Genomic DNA, 24,391 nt, shown 5'->3' on the forward strand with positions numbered 1-24,391 from the left:
GTCTCATGTCTATAATCCTAGCATTTGGCATGTAGAGGCCGAGGAAAAGTAGTTCAAGACCAGCCTGAAATACATGAAATCCTGTCTCAAAGACACAAACAGGAGCCAGGTATGGTGCCGCACACCTTTAATCTCAGCACTCAGGAGGGAGAGGCAGGTGATCTCTGTGAGTTCAAGGACAGCCAGGACTACACACAGAAAAAACTTTTGAAAAACCAAAATAATAATAATAATAGTAGTAGTAATAAAATAAAGAAAAGCAAACAAATAGGACCTGGGATATGGCTTAGCAGGTAAAGCCCCCAAAACTTAGTTTGAGCCCTGTGACCCATCGTAAAGAGAAAATTGTCTCCTTAAAATTGTCCTCTGACTTCTGCAGTGCTCCATGACATATGTACACACACACAAACAGACACACACGCATACATGCACATAAGCACACACAACTAATAAATAAATGAATGTAAAACAACCAACTCCGCCAGGAGGTGGTGGCGCACGCCTTTAATCCCAGAACTCGGGAGGCAGAGGCAGGTGGATCCCTGTGTGTGAGTTCGAGGCCAGCCTGGTCTACAATGTGAGTCGAGGACAGCCAAGGCTACACAGAGAAACCCTGTCTCAAAAAAACAAAAACAAAAATAAAAAAAACAAAAAAACAACCACCAACCAACCCCCTCAGGCCAGGCATTATTGCCAGTTGCATCTTTTGGGGTCATTACCATAAAGGGGGCACTTTTCCGTCAGTTAATCTAGGAAGTATCAGATCTTAGAACAACCCGTAGCAATCAGTTTCCATGAGGGCACACCTCTAACCCCAAGAGAGCCCAGCTGCCTGAAGGAAAGCTACTGAATTAGCTTCCGAGAAGGGAACGGAAATCTCTAAGAGGCACAAGCGCTTCAGCGCACTGAGGACGCCGGCTCTCAGGGCACTCCCGGATTTACATATTTATGGTGGTGGGAAAGAAAAATGTCTCGGATTGGCTCAGGCACTTGAACACTGGTGCGGAGTCAGGGAAGCTGTCGGGAGGTTATGACCTCTCTCTGGGAGGTCTCTCTCGGCTTGAACTCTGTCCCACTCCCAGTTTTCTCTGCTTCTGCTTCCTGTTTGAGGTTGAAGGTGTGACATCTCAACTTCCGCTTCTGCCACATGCCTGCTGCCATGGCTCCCAACCATTACGGACCCACCCTCTGCAACTAAACCGAAATAAACCCTTTCTTCGATACACTACTTTGGGGTGGTGGCTTGTTTTTTTGTTTTTGTTTTTCTCACAGCAACAGGAAAAATATATTATAAAACTAATACAATGTTTAAAGAAGTCAAAGATGGGGCCCCAAGTGCTGTGCCACATCTTCTCTTCCATTAGGCCCTTTGACTAGCGAAATTGGTCCAGCTTTACAAGTTCGTCTGTGGGAAAGACTGTGAGCTTTGTCACAGGTGAAAGCAGTCTTGGCGGGCTTTACCCTTGGACACAGCATGGATACCTTGAGATAGACTGGGTGGAGCCATCCTGGACCTGGAATTCAGGAAGCCGACCTGGGGACTCCGCCTGGACTGTTGTTTTTCTTTTTCTTTCTTTCTTTCTTTCTTTTTTTTTTTTTTTTTTTTTTTTGGTTTTTTCGAGACAAGGTTTCCCTGTGTAGCCTTGGCCATCCTGGTCTCACTTTGTAGACCAGGCTGGCCTCCAACTCACAGCGATCCGCCTGCTTCTGCCTCCCGAGTGCTGGGATTAAAGGCGTGTGCCACCACGCCCGGCTGACTGTTTTTCTAACCGACCCTCAATGGGAGAAGAAGAGCGTCCTTCACACGTGACACAGACAGTCGGAGAGGAGAGAGCAGCAACAGGTTCAGACCGGGCTTGAGGGCACGTGGATCAGCGAACAGGCCGGACCAACGCACTGGCCAAAGACACCTAGGGACCCGTCCCGTGGAACGGATACCGGAAGGTTCACTCTTTTTTCCCCCGCTTGTGTAAGCTAGTTGGGTTGTATAATAAAGTTTAATTGTTAAGAAACAGAGCCTACATTCGTCCTTGGCTCATTCCACAAATCCTATTAATTTAAATAAATATAATATCGTATTTACTATAATGGTGTATGGAAGGGCTAGGGCTCCGAAGTACTGTGCTCACCACTCAGGCTATGAGGACTTGGGTTCAATCCCCAGCACCCAGACCATAAAGCCAGGCGCAGTGGAGGACGCCTGTGCTCTCAGCACTGGGAAAGTAGGGACAGGAGGGTCTTTGGGAATCGTTGACCAGGCAGTTCAGCTAACAAAAGACAAGAAATGTGAGAAACCGGTGTGGGGGAGGGGACTGGGGAGCTTCTTTTGATTACTGTTAAATCCCTGCAGCCAGAGCACCATGGCAACCTTCCCAGCCTGCCTCCTAATTTCCATCTGCTTCGAAGAACAAAGGGAGCAGCACAAAGGTGGTTCAACATACATTCTGCCGTGCTGCATAATTTAAGTCGATGAAATGCAACTAAATTATGAATTGTGTATTACAAAAAACTGGGATTCCAGCTGGCTGGGGATGTGGCTCAGCTGGTAGAGGCCTTGCCTAACCTTGGGGGAGGCCCTGGATTTGACTCCCCAGCACCACATAAAACCGGGTGTGGTGGCACAAGCCTGTAATCACGGCAGCGCTCCCGAGGGCAGGCATAGGGATCAGAAGCTATCTGAGGTCATCCTTGGCAATATGGCAAGTGTGAGGCTAGCGTGGGGTCCATGAGAGTGTGTCAGAAGAATAAGGAGGAGCGAGAGGAGGAAGAGCCGTTTACTTCATTAAAAAAAATAGCAGCAAAGCGCTTAAAGGATAGTGTGATTTGGTAAGTGACTGCATATCAGTGAGTGACTTCAGAAGAGTTTTATGTTTTTGGGGTTTTTTTTTTTTCTCTCTCTCTCTGTAGTCCAGGTTGGCCTCGAACTCAGATATCCACCTGCCTCTGTGTGATGCCCGCGCCACATGCACACACACTCGCGCGCGCGCACACACACACAATAACACAGCGGGTCCTTCGTGCTAAGGCAGCAGCAGCCGCGGCAGCAGTTTATTTCTCCTCTCCTTCGTTCCAAAGAGCCTTCTTATAGACAGCCAAACAGGACTCCTCCTCCCAGGTGAAATCCCTCAAGAGGTGATTGCACACAGGAGGAAAAGTCTCGAGGAAGGGAGGGGCGCGTGCTCAGAGCATTAAACATGACTAGCTAACCAAGATAAACACAGACGTGGAAGCTGCTAGAAACAGGACATGAAACAGCAAGACAGACAGGCAGCCCAGTTGGGCCTGGTTCCTACACCTCTGTTCTGCCTGCCTTTGTCTCCGGAGTGCTGGGGTTAAAGGTGTGTGCCTCTGCCCAGTTGGCTTCAAGACTCTGTTCCAGTGCTGGGTGCCTGAGTGAGTGTGGGCTTTGGAACCAGAAGAGCAGCTGAGGTGCTTTTTCAACCAAGGCAGACCTGACCTCCAGATTCTCCCAGCATCCCTCAGTCTCTACCTGCCAAAGGGTGTGGCTGGCATACCCGGACCTCTACTCTAAACTTTCCAGCCCAGAGGCAGGGCCTTCCTCACCTCCCCTCATATAATCCACTCACAATAAACCTGCATTTGTATACTTTAACTCGTCTTTTTAAAAAATAATTTATTTAGCCGGGCATGGTGGCACACGCCTTTAATCCCAGCACTCGGGAGGCAGAGGCGGGCGGATCGCTGTGAGTTCGAGGCCAGCCTGGTCTACAAAGTGAGTCCAGGATGGCCAAGGCTACACAGAGAAACCCTGTCTTGAAAAACCAAAAAAAAAAAAAAATAATAATAATAATAATAATAATTTATTTAAATGTATTTTCTGTGCATTGGTGTGAGGGTGTCAGACCACCTGGAACTGGAGTTACAGACAGTTGAGCTGCCATGTGGGTGCTGGGAATTGAACCTGGGTCCTCTGGAAGGGCAGCCTGTGCCCTTAACCACTGAGCCATCTTGACAGCTCCAACTTTAACTTGTCTTTTTTTTTTTTTTTTTTTGGGTTTTTCAAGACAGGGTTTCTCTGTGTAGCCTTGGCTGTCCTAGACTCGCTTTGTAGTCCAGGCTGGCCTCGAACTCACAGTGATCCGCCTGCCTCTGCCTCCCGAGTACTGAGATTAAAGGCGTGCGCCACCATGCCCGGCTTTAACTTGTCTTTCATTAGCTCATATTGAGGCATCAATCAGGTTTATCACCATAATACAGAGGTGACAATTCATTTTGTGCTGGGGATGGAACCCAGGGCATTGTCCAATCCCCAATCTTATCCTTAGCTCTGCAGCATAACCTGCTGAGGCCCCACCCCACCCCGGCCCATCTCCAGTGGCTCACATAGATTCTCCCTTTTCTAATTCCCCCATACTAATTGATTTTTCCCAGGCCCCCAGTGTTACAGCCCCCCCCCCCAGACCTTAGCTCAACTGACGCCATGGTGGAAGTATCATTCGGGCTGTAAAACTCAGCACGGAGACAGCACCGACCTGCCAAAACGAAAACAAAGGCATGATCCATCAAAGTCCGTGGTTCTGGAAAGTCTCTCAATGTGCTAACCATGCCTTTTGGCTTCTGCAGTTCTGCTTCTGGCTGACTGTTCTTGCTAACTGGAGTATGTCAGCCCAGAACACAGTTTTTGTGCTTAAAAGCTCATTCATCCTGAGAAAGGCCTGGTGCTACACTGGGGTCCCTAACACCCAACATAGTTGCCCACTGGCTAATAAAGACTTTCTATTGGTTTAAGGCCATGTCTGAGCACTCTTCTCTGGTGACTGCCCCACCACAGACAACTCCAGCAGGCACTCCCTGGGAACCCACGGGCCACGCCTACCAGGGAAGCAGGCAGGCCAAGTACAGATCCTCACTTCCTCCTTCTCTGTTCCCCCAGTCTCATCGCCAGCTCTGTGGCAGCCCTTCTGCTCTGGTGTCTCCTCACTCTCTGCTCCCATTTCCAGGGCACTAAACTAATCCTGGCGGAACACCCTGCTTTCCTCCCTCCTGTGGACCTCCTTAGCACCCCCAGCCCATCTCCACTCCTAACTGGTCAGTTCCCAATGCCAGAAACACATTTTACCTGGAACCCCCAGTGGCCACACCTATCAGGGGATCCCAGAAGAATTTCCTGCCAGGCAGCACACAGCCACCACGCTCTCCTAAGAAGCAGAAAGGGCAACAGACGTCAAGGGACAAGACAGAGCAGGCCCACAACCAACATGGACTTAAAATTCCATCAGGAAACTCCGGCAACTGATAAACACTTTGAGCAAAGCAGCTGGATACAAAATTAACTCAGAAAACCAGTAGCCCCCCTATATAGATCAACAAATAGACTGAGCACCCTTCACAATAGCCTCAAACAATATAAACTATTTGGGGGTGACTCTAACCAAGTGAAAGAGTTGTACAATAAGAACCTAAGGACACTGAAGAAAGACATTGAGGAAGGTGTCAGAAAACTAAGGTCCATTAGAGAGGTAGTATGGAAACCCAATACTGTAGAAGTGTCCTAAAAAAAAAAAAATTATATATATATATATATATATATATATATATATATATATATATATATATATATATATGAAGTCACTAAAATAATGGGGGGAGACAGAGCCCCAACTGGACATGTTTTGTCACAAAATAAATATTCCAGCACCAGGATTTGGGTACAGCCAATTGAGTTAGTGGTCCAAACAGTCCCATGGGACTCCCCAAATAACCCAGGATGTTGCCAAGACTACAGGTTGCTCTCCACAAACTTATGGCCAGTTTGCTGGAGACAAGACCTACACAACGCACTGAACAAGAAGTAGAGCTGCTGCCCACTTAGAGCCTTCACCCCTGGGACAGGAAGGCACTCTGCACCCTAAGAAAAGAGAAACCTACGTACCAACCCAGCCACAAGCCCTGTGATCTGCAATGCTGTCCTGCCCACAAGTCCTGCTAGGGCGATGGTGGGGCAAAGCTTGTGGAAGTAACCAATGAGCATCAGATTTGACGTACGGTCTGCTCTACAGGATCTAACCCACACTAACACTTCTTGGGTAGCCAAGAGCCCAATACTAGACAGCCCAGGGACCTAGGGTAAGTCCAAATACTACCAATCTTTTAAAAAACACAACACAAAACAAAAACAGGAATAAATGACTCCTAATGACATTGTGCCACCCTCATAGATCAGTACCTTGCTCAGCCACCCTCAGAGAAACGTCTTCCAGCAGCAGATGGGACAAATGCAGCCAGACGTTGTGCAGAGAGTGAAAGACAGAGGAACACTGGGCCCTGAACAGGATGTCTCCATCGCATCCCTCCCCCAGGGCCCAGGCAACACCAAGGGAAGAGGAAGCAGAAAGAGCCATAGGGGATGAAGGACACAGGGGAAAAAGGCTCTCGAAAGCAACATGACCAATGCCTCAGTCTCACAGGAACTGAAGCAGCAAGCACAGGGCCAGCCTGCACCAGGTCCTCTGATATATTTTATGGCTTCCAGTGTAGTGTTTTGATGGGATTCCTGAGTGTGAGAGTGTGTGAGTGAGTCTCTGATTCCTGTGCCTTCTCTTGGGCTTTTCCCCCCCATCTGTCTGTTTATTTTGTCCAATACTGGTGTGCAAGTTTTTGTTTTATCTTATTATAATTTGTTATTTTATTATTATCTCTTAGAAATCTGATTGTTTTGCCAGGTGCGGTGGCGCATGCCTTCAATCCCAGCCCTTGGGAGGCAGAGGCAAGCAAATGGCTGTGAGTTCGAGGCCAGCCTGGTCTACAAAGCGAGTCAAGGACAGCCAAGGCTACACAGAGAGACCCTGTTTCGAAAAACAAACAACAAAAAGAAAATCGATTTTGGGTTGTTCTGTTAGCGAAGTTGGAAAAGCTGGCTGCTGGAATCTCCCTATTTACATCATACTATGAAGGCAGAGTGACATGGACAAATAGCTTCATTTCACAGAGGATGCTGGGTAGGACAGGGGCGCCTCGTAGTAGCTGACACTGGCTCTGAATTGATCCCCTGCCCCTGCCTCTCAAGTCCTGGGAGTAACAGGCATGTGCCTCAAACACCCAACTAACTGGTAAATATGTTTTGTTATATTCTTTTCCTCTTTTTTACTCCTAATTTGTTTTGTGGGAGTATCCTTAACTCAGGCACTGTTCTCTAGGTTTTGAGACAGTCTTACTCTGGACCCAGGCTGGTCTCAAACTCATGACAATCCTTCTCAAGCGCCATACATCCAGTTTTTATACATATTTGCGGGTCTTAGTTTGCTCTCTGCTAACGTAAACAGCATGAGCAAGGAAAGCATGTATTTAGCTGGCAAGTTACAGGCTTATCCGGGGAAGACAGTGCTAAAGCAGAAGCCAGGGACAAACACTGCTTGCTAGCTTGTTCCTTCTGCCTGACTCAGTTTACCTTTCTCTTTTTCTTTTCTTTTCTTTCTTTCTTTTTTTTTTTTTTTTTTTTTTTTGAGGTAGGAACTCTCTTTGCAGAGCAGGCTGGCCTCGAACTCACAGAGATCCTCCTGCCTCCTGACTTCTGGGATTTTTGTTTTGTTTTGTTTTTCTTTTTCTTTCTTTTCTTTTCTTTTCTTTTTTATTGTTTGGTTTTTCTAGACAGGATTTCTCTGTGTAGTCTTGGCTGTCCTGGACTCCGTTTGTAGACCAGGCTGGCCTCGAACTCACAGCAATCTGCCTGCCTCTGCCTCCTGAGTGCTGGGATTAAAGGCATGCACCACCACCCAGCATCCTAGTGCTGGGATTTAAGGTGAGCACCACCATGCCTTTCTTATATATCTTAGTCTCTCCTGCCTAGGAGTGGTACCACCCACAGGGAGCTGGGTCAGCTACCTCTATCAGCAATTAAGAAAATGCCTCTGGCCTAGAAAGATGGTTCAGAGGTTAAGAGCACTGGCTACTCTTCCAAAGGTCCTGAGTTCAATTCCCAGCAACCACATGGTGGCTCACAACCATCTACACTGGGATCTGATGCCCTTTTCTGGCATGCAGGCGTACATGCAGACAAAGCACTCATACAGAAAATAAATAAAAGAAAAAGAGCCGGGTGTGGTGGCACACATCTTTGATCCCAGCACTCAGAGGTAGAGGCAGGTGGATCTCTGTGAGTTCGAGGCCAACCTGGTTTACAAAGTGAGTCCAGGACAACCAAGGCTACACAGAAAAACCCTGTCTTGAAAAACTTAAAAAAAAAAAAAAGAAAGAAAGAAAGAAAGAAAGAAAAAGGAAATGCTTCACAGATACAGTCACTGGGCGATCTGATAAAAGTAGTTTTTCTGCTAAGGTTTCCTCTTTCCAGGTGACTCTAGGCCTGTAATAAATCGACAGCTGAAGAAAACTATGACATTCCACCCTAACCCCATTCAGTACTGACACACAAACACGTCATTTCAAACTCGAACTTCTCAATGCTTTAAAAGTCCAAGATCTCAAAGAAAGAGAGGAAGGAAGGAGGGAGGGAGGGTGGAAGGGAAGAAAAAAGAAAAGCCCAAGATCTTAAAAAAAAAAAAAATCTAATGTCGGGCCGGGCATGGTGGCGCATGCCTTTAATCACAGCACTCGGGAGGCAGAGGCAGGCGGATCCCTGTGAGTTCGAGGCTAGCCTGGTCTACAAAGCGAGTCTAGGACAGCCAAGGCTACACAGAGAGACCCTCTCTCAAAAAACCAAAAAACCAAAAAACCAAAAAAAAAAAAAAGAAAGAAAAAAAAAAAAAAAGAAACAATAAATCTAATGTCTTTCAATGTAAAGGTAGAAAGAAGTTTGTCTCAACAACAAAAGATTGGGCCTCCTGGAGCATAACTTTAAAATCCCAGCTCTTGGGAGGAAGAGGTAGGCAGATCTTTGTGAGTTCAAGGCTAGCCATGGTCTACAGTGAATTCCAGAACAGCCAGTGCTACATAGTGAGACTCTGTCTCAAGAATAAATACTTTCTTATTTAAATAGGGAAACACAAGAGAAAGTTACAAATCAGATCCATGTAAAATCCAAACCCAATCATATAAAAAGCTCAGTCTCAGCCGGGCCTGTGAGTTCGAGGCCAGCCCGGTCTACAAAGTGAACCCAGGACAATGACACAGAGAAGCTCTGTCTCAAAAAGCAAAACAAAACAAAAAGCTCGTGTCCGCTCTGTGCGACTCCTTTATGAACTCCTGGGCTTTGCGCAGCCTCTCTGCTCTCACTGTGCCATCCACAGCACAGACAGCTTGTCTTACAACGCATTCCACAGCTGCCACCCTCCTTGATAAGGGCCCTGTGTTCCCAGCATCTCCAGTATCCTGGGGTCTCCACAGCAACTGAGGCGCCCCTTCCCCAACGCCTCTTCTGGCCTCTCACAATGCCAAGCCTCGGGGTTTTTTTCTGGGACTTCAATCCTGGGGCCTCCACTGCACCTACCATTTTCCATACCAATTTCCAGAACAATTGTTTACCTTTTAAAGTCCTTTACATCAAATCTCATTTCAGAGTACAGCGAGGGATGTGGCTCTGTTGGTAGACTGCTTGTCTGGCATTCCCGAAGTCCTGGGTTCAAAGCCTCACACGTCATAAAAACAGGCTTGGTGTTAAATGCCCCTTGTCTCGGCCCTTGAAACATGTGGGCAGGAGGATCCAAAGTTGGTAGTCATTCTGGGCTACATAGCAAGTCTGAGGCCAGGCTGGAGCACTGGAGAATCTGTCTAAAAAAAAAAAAAGTAAATTGGCTTGGGGAGATGGCTCAGGTCTAGCATAGAAGCCATGTAAACCTGGGAGGGCTAAGAGCAAACAAGACAGAGATCCTGAGCCGGGCGTGGTGGTGCACGCCTTTAATCCCAGCACTCGGGAGGCAGAGGCAGGCGGATCGCTGTGAGTTTGAGGCCAGCCTGGTCTACAAAGCGAGTCCAGGACAGCCAAGGCTACACAGAGAAACCCTGTCTCAAAAAACAAAAAACAAACAAACAAACAAACAAAAAACCAAAAAAAAAAAAAGACAGAGATCCTGTCCTAAAGGTGGAAGGTAAGGAGCAATAACCCAGCCTATCTCTCACCTCCACGGTGTGCTGTGATGCTGACATGCACACTCTCGCGTGCTCGCACATGCGCGCGCGCACACACACATGCACACTCATGCACACACACAGCCTATCTCTCACCTCCACGGTGTACTGTGGTGCTGACACGCACACACACATACACACACACGCGCACATGCACACAGGCATGCACACAGGTGCACACCCACATGTCCACATTCATAAACAAGCATATACACGGGCACATACACACACATCTTAAAAATGAAAAACATGGGCCTGGGAAGGTGGCTCAGCAGTTAAGAGCACTGGCTACTCTTCCAGAGGACCCAGGTTCAATTCTAAGCGCCCTCATGGCAGCTCACAACTGTCTGTAACTCCAAGATCTGACACCCTTACACAGACATACATAAGACAAAACAATGCACATAAAATAAATAAGTTTAAAAAAAAAAACCAGGCAGTCGGCCATGGTGGAGCATGCCTTTGATCCCAGCACTGGGAGGCAGAAGCATGCAGATCTCTGTGAGTTCTAGGCCAGCCTACAATACAAAGAGAGTTCCAGGACAGTTAGGACAAGAAAAACAACAACAAAAATATTTAATTATTTATTATGTATATAGTGTTCTACCTGCATGTACACCTGCAGGCCAGAAGAGGGCACCAGATCTCATCATAGATAGTTGTGAGCCACCACATAGGAACTGGGAATTGAACTCAGGACCTTTGGAAGAGCAGCCAGACTTAACTTCTGAGCCATCTCTCCAGGCCTCCATATACCTACCTTTAATCCTAGTGCTCACAAGGCAGAGATGGATGGGTCTGGGGAGTTCAATGCCAACCTGACCTACATAGTGATACCCTTCTTTAAAAAGCTAATTAAAATAGCCAGGCATGGTGTCGCACACCTTTAATAACAGCACTTGGGAGGCAGAGGCAGGTGGATCGCTGTGAGTTCGAGGTCAGCCTGGTCTACAAAGTGAGTCTAGGACAGCCAAAGCTACACAGAGCACAGAGAAACCTTGTCTTGGAAGACCAAAAAAAAAAAAAAAAAAAAAAAAAAAGCTAATTAAAATAAAGTAAATGTACACTTTCAGAGCCGGGTGTGGTGGTGCATGCTTTTAATCCCAGCACTAGGGAGGCAGAGGCTGTCAGTTCAAGGCCAGCCTGGTCTACAAAGCGAGTCTAGGACAGTCAAGGCTACACAGAGAAACCCTGTCTCAAAAAACAAAAAAGAAAAGAAAAAGAAAGAAAGAAAAATGTGTATCTGTATTTTGCCTGCATGTATATTTATGCACCACACAAGTGTCTGGTGGCCAAGGGAGCCAGAAGAGAGGATTAACTCCCCTGGAACTGGAGCCACAGATGGTGTGAGCCATCGTGTGCATGCTGGGGATAGAAACTCTGGAAGAGTGGCCGATGCTCTTCTGCTCTTATGTGCTGAGCCATTTCCCTAGCCCAGAACTGTCAGATATTTTTAAACGGAAGATGTGCTTCTTCTGGCATGGAATTCTGACAGGTGACGAAGGATCTGGGCTCACTGGCTTACGCGGTTCTTGGTCTGTTCTAAGCTGTAGAATGAAACAAAGAGCAGAGCCGGGCGTGGTGGTGCACACCTATAATCCCAGGACTCGGGAGGCAGAGGCAGGTGGATCGCTGTGAGTTCGAGGCCAGCCTGGTCTACAAAGCGAGTCCAGGACAGCCAAGTCTAACACAGAGAGACCCTGCCTCGGAAAAAACAAAACAAAAACAAAACAAAACAAAGAGCAGAACGGATGACGTGTGTTGTACAGCAAGATCTACAGTGTTATGTGCTACACTGAAAGCAGGACGGCGTGGTGCGGAGAGTCGGCTGAATGGACATAGGAGAGACCAGGAAGAATGCACATGAGCCGCTGAGAAGGAAGGGGAAGTCTGGGAGGAACTGGACAGTGCTGTGCACTCATGTGTGAAATTACCAAACACCGTCTTTCTTTTTTTATTTTTATTATTTTTTTATTTTTTGGTTTTTCGAGACAGGGTTTCTCTGTGTAGCCTTGGCCATCCTGGACTCACTTTGTAGACCAGGCTGGCCTCGAACTCACAGCAATCCGCCTGCCTCTGCCTCCCGAGTGCTGGGATTAAAGGCCTGCGCCACCACACTCTGCTTTCAAACACCGTCTTTAATCCCCACCCAAATTAAAAACAAAAAATAAGCTTTGAGAGCTAGTTGTAATGGCATATGTCTATAATCTCAGCACTTGGGAGATGGAGGTAGGAAAGTCAGGAGTTCAAGACCAGCCTTAGCCACATACTGAATCAGGTTTGAAGGTAGCCCAGGCTGCAGGAGCTGTTTCTCAAAATAACAAACAAAAAAGATTTATGAAGTAAGCAGAGTGTGGTAGCACACGCCTTTAATCTCAGCACTCGGGAGGCAGAGGCAGGTGGTTTGCTGTGAGTCCGTGGCCAGCCTGGTCTACAAAGAGTGTTCCAGGATACCTAGGGCTACACAGAGAAACACTGTTGAAAAACCAAAAATACCCAGCACTCGGGAGGCAGAGGCAGGTGGATCACTGTGAGTTCGAGGCCAGCCTGGACTACAAAGTGAGCCCAGGACAGTCAAGGCTACACAGAGAAACCCTGTCTCGAAAAACCAAAAAAAAAAAAAAAAAAAAGAAAGAAAGAAAAAACCAAAAATATATAAATAAAAAAGATATAAGAGGCAAGATGATTCCATGGAGTGTGAAACAGGAGAGTAGTCAGTCACAGCTGTTTCTGATCTCAGAAACCAGGTATACACTGGCCCAACTAAGCGAGCAACTGAACCTTTCAGAGCAGCGTTTTTTGAGAAAGCTAAAACGATCTGAAGCTAAGAGAAGAGACGTGATGTAGGGCTGGGATGCAGCTGAGGTAAAAAGCCCTGGCCTGGCATGCACAAGGCTTGAAAGAGATGAGATAAGGAAATATATGGTGAGGTCTGAGCCCTGCAAATAGGTAACTATCAATTAAGAAACACAGTTTTCATGCTAATACCTATGTGTGCAGAACGGACCTGTCAGCAGAGTGTTCTAACACGTACCAGCTTGTTGATATAAGTAAGGAAATTAACAGTAAAATATGAACTAGCAATATGGAAACAAATATATATAGCTTTCTGTAGTTTGAATGCTATTAAATCAGATAAGGAACAAAAAGAACACACACACACACAAACACACAAACACACACATACACATACACACACACTGGTCCGTTTCTAACCTGGATCTTATGTTACTTATGCTCAAGGGGAAGAGGAAAAAAGCCTCTCATTTGCATAAGGAGCAGAATGGTTCTGAGGGCAAATGACAAAGAATCATCTTCTCAGCCTCCTGTAAGATGCATAAAGAACAGATGATTGGGGAAAGAAGACATTTCTCGATTTTTCGTATTGTCAAGGAATAGAAACGCATCACTGTACTTCAAAAAAAAGAAAAAGATTTCTATTATCTTTCATCATGGCCCTTTACTGTATGACTTTTTTCCCTCCCAGAAAGAAGAAGAGACACCTGCTCCCAGTGAGCTTTGTCGTTGGGGCTCCAATGGTGAAAGAAGAGAATCTGCCCCTTTAGTTGTCCTCTGGCTTACACACACACACACACACACACACACACACACACACACACACTAGTTTTTAGTTGTGACAATATTTTCAATCCTGTTTTCAAACACTATTTATCAATCCTTATGCTCTCTGCACCATTTAGTTGTTTTAATGAAGCAGAGTTGGGGTTTATTAAAGGATTTAAAAACAGATCTTAAGCACAAGAGTTAAGAAAGAAGTGTTCAGAAAATATCCGAAAGCACGCGTGCGGGCTTCTTAGAGAGAGACCTACCGTCATTACATCCTTATCCATGTTAAATGTACTTACATGTTACAAGTCAAGTCATTTTCATTCCTCTTGTTTCTCTACTGAAAAATCCTTTTATCTATAGGTAGTTTATTGTATATGTGTGTAATAATAAAATGTATATGTAAAAATTAAAAGATGTTTAAAAAAATAAAAATTAAAAATAAAGTAAATCCTTTTCTTTCCTAAGATGATGGAGGTAATGCAGGGGGGTTTCTTTTGAAATATGCACGTAAACAAATGATTTGTTTGTTTTTATTTATTAATTTTCCCTAGAAAAGACTTTCCTAATAAATTTAAACAAGAAAAGCCGAGCGGGATGCAGGCTGAAAGAACTCAGGGCCACCATTGTTAGCGCAGCACAACCGCAGCTGCTATGTTCCCCACGCCCTTCTCCCACTGCAGCCCCGCCCCAGCCCAGCAGGAATGAATGGACCGCACATAGCACTGGACTCAGTGCTGCCCAAGACCAAGACTCTGCTCCTGAAAGGGAAGTGGCCGGTCAAAATCCACATTTTCAGTTTGCTGCCTAAACAAATATCTCTTTACCTCTAAAATTTCATCCAGCAACTGTTGAGTGGTCAGCAGCTCGGAGCCTCACTCTCTACAGATCTTTCTTGCTGATAATGGAGGTTTTCTACACAGTGAAAGACTGGCACTGTAATCCATTTCCTAGGGGTGAAAGCAAGGCATTTTTGTCCCGCGGGGCAATTGAGCAATAGCCACAGTCTCTGGCTGAGTACAGCGGTGTAAGGAGCTACAGTTCCCACAGTTAGAAGCCCAGCTGCAGAAGGGGCTATTTAAGGAATTCAGGGAACTGCATAAAATGAACGGCAGAAGGGCTGACATTGCACATTTGCCTGGGGGATGAAAACGACATTGCAAAATTATATTATAACACTCTCCTCTTTTAAAATTGGTATCTCAGTTTTTGCTTGATATCACCCCTCCCCCTTAAAAAAAACGCATTGCAGAAATATAAACCAACACAAAGAAAGAGATAGTTTTAAAACTCAATTCTTTCTCCTTATAGTTTCTGAATTCTGTATTAGAAAGAATGGCTCATTTCTAGGGATAAAATACCACTGAAAGGCGGGGGGTTGGGGGGTGAGGTGTGGGCGTGGAGGGGTGATGGGAAAACCACCGCTCAGAAAAGGTTTCTAGCAAAGGATTGAGAACTGTTTTGTGTGTTATTTCTTTTTCTTGGTTTTTCAGACAGGCTGGCCTCAAACTTGCAGCAGTCCTCCAGCCTGAGTTTCCCAATGGGGTTGACAGGCGTGGGCCACTAAGGCCAGTTATGATGACCTTGAACTACAGAATTTCTTGCCTTTGACTCCCAGATGCTGTTCGGATTAAGGGCGTGGTCAAATCTTACTGGGCTTCTGAATCTTGTTCTAATAGTAATAGTAATAGTAGTAGTAATAATAGTGATGATGATGATGATGATGATGATAATAATAATAAATATAACAATAGTTGTAAAACAGCATTTACCCAAGCCGTTCTGACCATCATTCTCATCTTCCCTGCTACTTTAAACGTAATTAGAGATGTTGAATCCTGACAGAATGTAGTCAGATTTAGTGCAGTATGAATAAAAAGCTGGAATTTTCCATTAAAAGAATCTCAACATAAATTCCGTGACTAAGTGTTGGGGAAAACCTTAGATTAACTATAGTTTAAGGTTTAAGCCATGTATAATCAACCAACCCTAGTTTTCTTTCTTCCCTTTCGTCCCCTCCCCAACTCCACCCCATAATGGATGCTCGGCTAGTAAGTAGCCTTTGCACACAGCCTTTGTCTGAAGGATGCGAAGTCTACGGATGCTAGGGGGAAGGGGTGGGGGAGAGATTACCTCATACCATGTCGCTTGCACCAATCACCACTCTCCTGTCGCGGCTTCTCTGGGCAGACAGAGGGGTCTGGACCAACAGGAAAAGGCCCTGGCCCATCCCCATGGTGACAGAAGTGTATATAAGGAGCCGCATCCGCCCATGTGCCGCAGGTTCTCTTACATCGACCGCTTAAGAGTCGCGCTGTAAGAAGCAACACCTCCTCCTCCTCGCCTCCGCCACCCTCCCGGCAGCAGCGAAGCAGCAACAATGGTGAGCAACCCTTCCCGGGCTCTCGGTAGCGGGTGGGTATCAGGCGCCCCAACCTTAGGAGGAGAAGCCTAAGCCTTTTGTCACCTCGGCGGGGAAGGGTGGTCTCGATGCTTTTGTTAAGTGTAGCTTGGCGCGGAGTCGGCGAGTGCCGCAGCCGCAGTGCGGGGACAGGGAGACGCCCAGACCCGGGAAGAACAAAGGCCGCGCCGGCCAGCGTTTGCTCGCACAGCCCGGGGCCGCCGGGGCGGGGGTCCAGGCGCGGGGCCCTCTGCGGCGGGAGGGCAGGGCGGTGGCCGAGTCCGTTCTCCAGAAACAGCGCCCCACTTCGCTGGGAAAATGGTTAGTTTGCGTCGGATCCATGGCAGCCGGTGTCAGGGAGGCGCAGGGGCGGGGTTGTTTGTCTCTTGCTTCCGTGGCGTTTCGGGAGGGGTTCGCCCTCACCAAACTCTGGAGGGGTTTTTAATTTTTATTTTGTTAAAAAAAAAAAAAAAACTCAACCAACCAACCAAACGTACAAAAAACCCACCATCGTTGTGGAACTGTAGTCTTAGGAGGTGTTTCGTTTGCTTTAGTATCAAAAGCACGATTTACTAAACACCTGGGACATCTCGCTGGGGGTCCGGGGGGGGGGTGGAGCAGATGGGGCCGGATGGCTGGTGAGTGACAAAGCCCACTTTGTGAAGCCCAGAGTCAGAAACCCAGAGATTGTCAGAACCCAGGGAAACGCCCTTCCCCCGCCCCCACCCCGCAGACAATGAGAGTTGTAACCCTGAAGAGATAGAAGAGTATACCTATAGACTGAAATAATAATAATAATAATGTTATGTGGTCTGTAGAGAGGCAGCGAATAAAAACACCATTTGCTAGTTTTAAATGTTATCTTTTTGCTCGATTTTTTTTTTTTATTGTTGGCACTTCTTGAGTGATCTTTGTTTCTAATTTAGCCTGCTTTAAAGATCATATTTCGGTTCCATACAGTGGAAACTATTCTGAAAAACCTTCAGAAAATAATGAAACTGCTGCTAAGGAAAAAAATATATATACTTTGCACCCAACTGTCTTTTGTTCTAATACCATCTTCACTAATTCACTAATTCAGGCAATGGCCCCAGACAGGGTTAGGAGGGACGCTGAAAGCAGCACAAAGCGATCACATAGACAGCAGCTGGAAATAGAGCTTCCTCTGTTAAATAATGTAACAAAGGGAACAGGCTAGCACCAGGCGCAGCAAACAACGCAAAGCAGAAGTCAGACTGTCTAGCTCGTAGCCTAGCTGCTAACCTCAGAGTATTAATGGGTTCCGCAGATACACTGCAGAAGGGTGTGGCTCCCTGCCGCAGCTGCAGTACAGATGTCCAAGATGAAATACCAGGTTCAATAAGATGAAACCTTCATCTTTACCTATCAGGAAGAGAAACAAAGTAATTCCGATTTTTTGAAAATTTTTATTTTATTTTTTGTTTTTCGAGACAGGGTTTCTCTGTGTAGCACTGGTTGTCCTGGACTTGCATTGTAGACCAGGCTGGCCTCGAACAAATTATGTTTCAAATACTAAAACTTTTATGGCTGTGGGAACCATGGGTTTCCACCATCCCTTGAACAGAATTGAGGTGACTGTATTTAGACCACACCCATCTGCAGTATTTCTAGTAGTTCTCCTTATTGTTTCTGTCATATTGGGATAGGACTCCAAATAAATTTCAACAATATTTGTATGAATGGAAACACTTTAGAAATCTATTAGAATCTGAAATAGAAATACAGCTTCATTTTATTTTATTTTCTCCTTCCCACAGCGTGAGTGCATCTCCATCCACGTTGGCCAGGCTGGCGTCCAGATCGGCAATGCCTGCTGGGAGCTCTACTGCCTGGAACATGGCATCCAGCCTGATGGCCAGATGCCGAGTGACAAGACCATTGGAGGGGGAGACGATTCCTTCAACACCTTCTTCAGTGAGACAGGCGCTGGCAAGCACGTGCCCCGGGCGGTGTTCGTAGACCTGGAACCCACAGTTATAGGTAAGCTGACCCGGAGCTTCCCTTCCCCGAGGGATTCCTTCCTCCTCACATACTCAGGATCTCTTCAGACACAGGAGGGGCAGTGAGCTGTGTGGCTGGTTGGTGGTGGACGGCTGATTTCTTCTCCTTTGGCAGATGAGGTTCGCACTGGTACCTACCGTCAGCTCTTCCACCCTGAGCAGCTCATCACAGGCAAGGAAGATGCTGCCAATAACTATGCCCGTGGCCACTACACCATTGGCAAGGAGATCATTGACCTTGTCTTGGACAGGATTCGCAAGCTGGTAAGTGCCTTATGTGGATACATTTAAAATGCAGTGAGGGGGTTCCGGTGCCTAGCTAGGAGTGTGTGTCCTGCCAGCAAAACATTACATTTCCTTCTCTCTCTATTTCCCTATAGGCTGACCAGTGCACGGGTCTTCAGGGCTTCTTGGTTTTCCACAGCTTTGGCGGGGGAACTGGCTCTGGCTTCACCTCCCTGCTCATGGAGCGGCTGTCTGTTGACTATGGAAAGAAGTCCAAGCTGGAGTTCTCCATTTACCCCGCCCCCCAGGTTTCCACCGCTGTGGTTGAGCCCTACAATTCCATCCTCACCACCCACACCACCCTGGAGCACTCAGATTGTGCCTTCATGGTAGACAATGAGGCCATCTATGACATCTGTCGTAGAAACCTCGACATTGAGCGCCCAACCTACACTAATCTAAACAGGTTGATAGGTCAAATTGTGTCATCCATCACTGCTTCCCTCAGATTTGATGGGGCCCTGAATGTTGACCTGACAGAATTCCAGACCAACCTGGTGCCCTACCCTCGTATCCATTTCCCTCTGGCCACATATGCCCCTGTCATCTCTGCTGAGAAAGCCTACCATGAGCAGCTTTCTGTAGCAGAGATCACCAATGCCTGCTTTGAGCCAGCCAACCAGATGGTAAAATGTGACCCTCGCCATGGTAAATACATGGCTTGCTGCCTGCTGTACCGAGGTGATGTGGTTCCCAAAGATGTCAACGCTGCCATTGCCACTATCAAAACCAAGCGTACCATCCAGTTTGTGGACTGGTGCCCCACTGGCTTCAAGGTTGGCATTAATTACCAGCCACCCACTGTGGTGCCTGGTGGAGACCTGGCCAAGGTCCAGAGGGCTGTGTGCATGCTGAGCAACACCACAGCCATTGCTGAGGCCTGGGCTCGCCTAGATCACAAGTTTGATCTGATGTATGCCAAGCGTGCCTTTGTGCACTGGTATGTGGGTGAGGGCATGGAGGAGGGAGAGTTCTCTGAGGCCCGAGAGGACATGGCTGCCCTGGAGAAGGATTATGAGGAGGTTGGTGTGGATTCTGTTGAAGGAGAGGGGGAGGAGGAAGGAGAGGAATATTAAGTTAAATGTTGTCACGAAGGTGCTGCTTTCACAGGGAACTTTATTCTGCTCCAGCCGAGAAAGTTGTGGTCAGATCAGCTAATTTGTATGTGGCAACGTTTGCTTCATACAGTTACTGACTTCTGCTTTAAATATGAATGATTTGTCATAGACCCAAGCCGTCCATTTCACTGATGGGTTTTAAATAAAAGATTCCCTGTCTTAAACGTTGTCTTGTGTCCTAGTTTTTATTCTTTTGCTGAGATTAAACACCATGAACAAAAGCAACTTGGCAGGGGTGGAGGCGGGGGAGTTATTTTATTTTACAGTCAGTCATCAGGGGAAGTTGAGGCTGGAACTGAAAACAGACAACGAAGGAGTGCTGCTCATTGGCTTGCACTCCATGGTGTGCGCCACAGCCGAGGACCACCTGCTCTGGAGTGGCGCTGCCCACAGCGGACCCAGCCTCCCTCCCACACCAATCATTAGCCAGGAAAATGCCCCCAAAGACTTGCTTACAGCCCAATCTGAGGAGGCACCTTCTCTTCCCGTGACTCCAGTGTGTGAAGTTGACAGATAACCAAGTCAAATTCTCAGAAAAAAGGACAATGACCCACATGAAAAAGATTTCATGGTGCAGGGGCCGGAGGATTCAGTGGTTACCTACTGTGTAACAAGCTGCAGGCCAGCTTGGTCTACATGAGACCTTTTCAAAAGGATAAAAAAATGGTTGGAAAATAAAATGCATAGGTAAATAAAAATAATTTTAAACATAATCCAGGCACGGTGGCAAATCCCAACACTCAGGAGACAGGTGGATCTCTTGAGTTTAAGTCCGCCCACCCTACAGAGTAGGTCCCAGGTCATCCAGGGCTGTAGGGGAGACCCCCATTCTAAATAGAAAGAATGAGCTTTGCTGCATATTCTTCAGTTAATTTTAAGCTATCTTGGTGTACTAAACTATCTAATATGTGTGAAGGGATTAGCACTAGAAAGGGAAGGAAGGGAAATAGCTAAGGGGAACACAGGACAATGAAGGGGACATTATGGGGGGAAATTGCATCATATAGGCACATCTCAGTGAGTTCAAGCCCAGCCTGGCCTACAAAGCAAGTTCCAGGGCTACAGAGAGAAGTCCTGTTGCAAATAAAAAAGAGAAAAATGTCATCATAAAGGGAAAAAAAAAAATAGCCGGGTGGTGGTGGCACACACGTTTCTTTAATCCCAGCACTTGGGAAGCAGAGGCAGGTGGAACATTGTGAGTTTAAGGCCAACCTAGTCTATAAAACAAGTCCAGTACAGCCAAGACTACACAGAGAGACCTTGTGTCGAAAAACCCAAACAACAACAACAAAAATGCTGTTTTTATTATTTACATTTTTATTTCATTAAAGTTACTTAACTGGCAGGTTGAGGGTTTTGTTGTTTTGTTTTGTTTCCTAACAGGCCACTTTAGGTAGCGCAGGCTGTCCTTGAACGCTAAGCTTCTACCACGCAGTTGCTTTCTGCGTTGAAAGTTGCTGATTTACAGTCAGTCTTTTGGTTAACTGCTGATGTTATGCTATGCTATTAACAGAGAAAACGGTGACGTTTGTAACTGTGTCCTGGGGTTTTATAAGCGGCTGCTCATGCTCCCTGGACTCCTTGGGGTGTGCCTAGCGTCACATGCTTCTGCTTCCGATGTCCGCATTTCCCAAAAGATGCCTGGTCTCCATCAACTGCCTCTTACATTTGACCTAGATCTTTAATCTTTTTTTCCCCCAAACCCATCTTTAGCTGAATATCAAGTTTAAAACCTAATGAACATTCAGTCTGATATGTTAATTAAATCTGAATGCTTCTCTAAGGATGTGCCTTTAGTAATATGGGCCAATACATTCAAAGGCAACGTGTGATTTCAGCGCAGCAGCAGCAGCAGCAGCAGCCGCCGCAGCATGCTCGGGGCTGGGAGGCACTGTGTGGAAACTAGAGCTCTCCCCTTCCGCTGTGTGGTCCCAGGGTTTGAACTAAGCTTGTCAGGTTTGCTAGCAGACATCTTCATGTGCTGAGCCATCACACAGTCCTAGAAACAGTTTTAAGCTAAATATTTCTCCAAAATGAGCCCTGCCTTAAGTCCAGCGGGGCAGAAGAGCCTGTTATCCTTAGCATTGTAACATTGCTTTCTGCTCTGAGATACTATGCAGTGGGGAAAAAATTATATTTTTTTGTATCAACTATCTTTTAAATGTCCTTTTATTTGATGCTACCAACTAAGGGGGCATAGAACGGTAAATGCAGTTACTCACATCCAGACTGAATGTTCATTAGGTTTTAAACTTGATATTCAGCTAAAGATGGGTTTGGGGGGGGAAAGATTAAAGATCTAGGTCAAATGTAAGAGGCATCTTTTGGGAAATGTGGACATCGGAAGCAGATGCAGTTGTACATCCATCTGTGAGTCACAAAGCTCCAGTAGGTAGCTGAGTTTTGTGGAGGGTTTTGTTTTTCTTTATTTTTTCTTTTTTTGGTTTTTCGAGACAGGGTTTCTCGGTGTAGCTTTGGCTGTGCTGGACTCCCTTTGTAGACCAGGCTGGCCTGGAACTCACAGCGATCCTCCTGCCTCTGCCTCCTGAGTGCTGGGATCAAAGGCCTGCACTACCACACCCTACTTGTTTTTGTTTTTTGCGACAGGGTCTCACTATGTAGCCCTGGCTATCTTGAATATCACTATGTAGACGAGGCTGGCCTCAGTCCACAAAAATCTCTGCCCCTTGAGTAACTGGGATTAAAGGCTTGTGCTACCATGCCTAGCCTGAAGGCTAGTTCTGAATCCACAGTTATACAAATGGCCTTGGTTAAGCAAAAGAGAAAGACATGCATGTGAGGGCCAGAGAGACGGCTCTGCAGGCCCCACGTCTGCTGACCTGATTCCCATCCTCAGGGTCCACAGGGTGCAAGGACAGAACTGACTCCTGCACATTGTCCTCGGACTTCCAGACCCTCCCCATACACACAAAATAATTTAAATAAAGTGCCATGAGGCTGGGCATGTGGTGCACACCTTTAGTCTCTGTACTCAGGGGACAGAGGCAGGTGGATCTTAGTGAGTTCAAGACCAGCCTGGTCTACATAGTGAATCCCAGCATAGATAGCCAAGGCTATGTAGAGAAACCTTGTCTCAATAAAACAAAACAAAACAAAACAACAAATGAAGTGCAATGAAACCAGGTTTACCAAATGAACGTGGGAAATGGATTTGTAGAGAGGGGCAGGGATTGGCAGGGAGGGAGATATGAGAGGGAAGAGGATTAAAGTAATTAGAATGCAGTATATCCGAGTATGACATTGTCTAAGGGCGGATTTAGTCACAGTCCTCTGAGAAGCCCACGCCCACACGCTTGGGTGTGCCTTACTTTCTCTTGGAGCACCCTGTACTTAAATTCTCCTTTTAATAAATTCCAGCTCTGCTTTTTTTTTTTTTTTTTTTTTTTTGTCTCTTGCTTTGTTGTTTCCTTTTTGAGACAAGGTCCTACTACCTACTAAAGGTCCAAGCTGGCCTGGAGCTTGCTCTATAGGCCACACTGGTTCTGAACTCATAGCTATCCATCTGCCTCTGTCTCCTGAGTGCTGAGATTATAGACATGCGCCACCATGCGCCAGCCCTTGTTTGTTTGCTTTTAAACTGGGTATGGTGGCACACATCTTTTAATCCCAGCACTTGTGAGTCAGAGGCAAGTGGCTCTGTGACTTCAAGACCAGTGTGGACTACACAGTAATTACAGGCCAGTCAAGGTAAAATGATGAGATCACCTCAAATAAACAAAAATAAAACAGTATCAAAATTTTACAACAAACAGAAAAAAATTTTAAAGATTTATTTATTTTAGGTATGTAAGTGTTCTACCTGCATGCCAGAAGAGGGCATTAGAGGGTATAGATGGTTGTGAGCCACCATGTGGTTGCTGGGAATTGAACAAAGGACCTCTGGAAGATTAGACAGTGTTGTTAACTGCTGAGCCATCTCTCCAGCCCAAAATTTATTTACTATTTCTATAGCATTTTGCTTGCATGTGAGCCTGCAGGCCAGACGAGGGCACCAGATCTCATTGTAGATGGTTGTGAGCCACCACCATGTGATTGCTGGGAATTGAACTCAGAACCTTTGGAAGAGCAGCCAGTGCTCTTAACCTCTGAGTCAACTCTCCAGCCCCTCAATAATGAAAATTTAATAGCACCTGAAGTAACATAGCTAAGAAGTGGCCAGAGTGGAGTGTGGTAGCACATGCCTGCAATCTAAACACTTGGGAAATGACAGCAGAACAGAAAAACAAGGTCTTCAACCACTTAGCAATCTGGTTTAAATGAGACTGTGTCTCAAAAGAACCCAAAACCAACAAACCAATGAGCCATAGGCTGACTGGCAGGATAGCTGGGTATTAGTATGTACCCTGCACACAGAAAGCTGTAGGTTCTGTACTCAGCACAAAACGAAGGCCAAGACTGAGCTGCAGAAGAGGCTGAGCTGCTGGAGGGCTTACCCAGCATGCGGCAAGTCCTGGGTTTGGTCCCCGGCAATGACTAAGCCTGTGGAAGTGACGGGTGCCAGCAATCCTAGCATTTTAGACATAGAGTTGGGAGGTCATGCAGGGCTATGGAGAGAGACTCTGAGGGCAGCTAGGATACATGAAAATGTCTCAACAACAACAAAACCCATGCAACCAACCAACCAACCACACAAGCAAGCAATATGGCATTTCCTTTACAAAACGAAATACAATTCTTTTTTTTTTTTTTTTTTTGGTTTTTTCGAGACAGGGTCTCTGTGTGTAGCCTTGGCTGTCCTGAACTCACTTTGTAGACCAGGCTGGCCTCGAACTCACAGCGATCCGCCCGCCTCTGCCTCCCGAGTGCTGGGATTAAAGGCATGCGCCACCACGCCCGGCACGAAATACAATTCTTATAGGATCTAGCAGCTAGTGGTAGATACTCAAAGAACCATGCCCTTGTCACTTTTCATTCTGTGGTAAAATACCTGATAAAAA

At 46.4% G+C, this 24,391-nt stretch overlaps 1 protein-coding gene and 1 long non-coding RNA gene across 5 annotated transcripts in view; one reads left to right on the forward strand and one right to left on the reverse strand.

Annotated features, from left to right (window-relative positions):
- LOC311580196 overlaps positions 1-15,873 on the reverse strand; it is a 38,745-nt gene extending 22,872 nt beyond the window's left edge. Inside the window, exons 1-5 of one of the 4 annotated variants that reach the window (XR_014773392.1) lie at positions 15,742-15,873; positions 14,436-14,558; positions 9,439-9,684; positions 5,081-5,159; positions 3,022-4,493 (exon numbers count right to left, since the gene is read on the reverse strand). This is a non-coding gene — a long non-coding RNA (uncharacterized lncRNA). Of the gene's footprint in view, positions 1-3,021; positions 4,494-5,080; positions 5,160-8,724; positions 9,685-14,435; positions 14,559-15,741 lie in introns of those variants that run through there. The other 3 variants (XR_014773391.1, XR_014773390.1, XR_014773393.1) reach the window with 3 other exon arrangements.
- Positions 15,839-19,597, forward strand: LOC311580191 (tubulin alpha-1A chain). The gene is made up of 4 exons (XM_084751523.1): positions 15,839-15,991; positions 17,788-18,010; positions 18,146-18,294; positions 18,411-19,597. Exons 1-4 carry the CDS (start codon positions 15,989-15,991, stop codon positions 19,389-19,391), a joined length of 1,356 nt encoding a protein of 451 aa, XP_084607649.1. The 5' UTR covers positions 15,839-15,988; the 3' UTR covers positions 19,392-19,597.
- Positions 19,598-24,391: the final 4,794 nt, after the last annotated feature.

The sequence above is a fragment of the Acomys minous genome (genome assembly GCF_964271855.1).
Source record: "Acomys minous genome assembly, chromosome: 12".
In the NCBI taxonomy this organism is placed as follows: Eukaryota; Metazoa; Chordata; class Mammalia; order Rodentia; family Muridae; genus Acomys; species Acomys minous.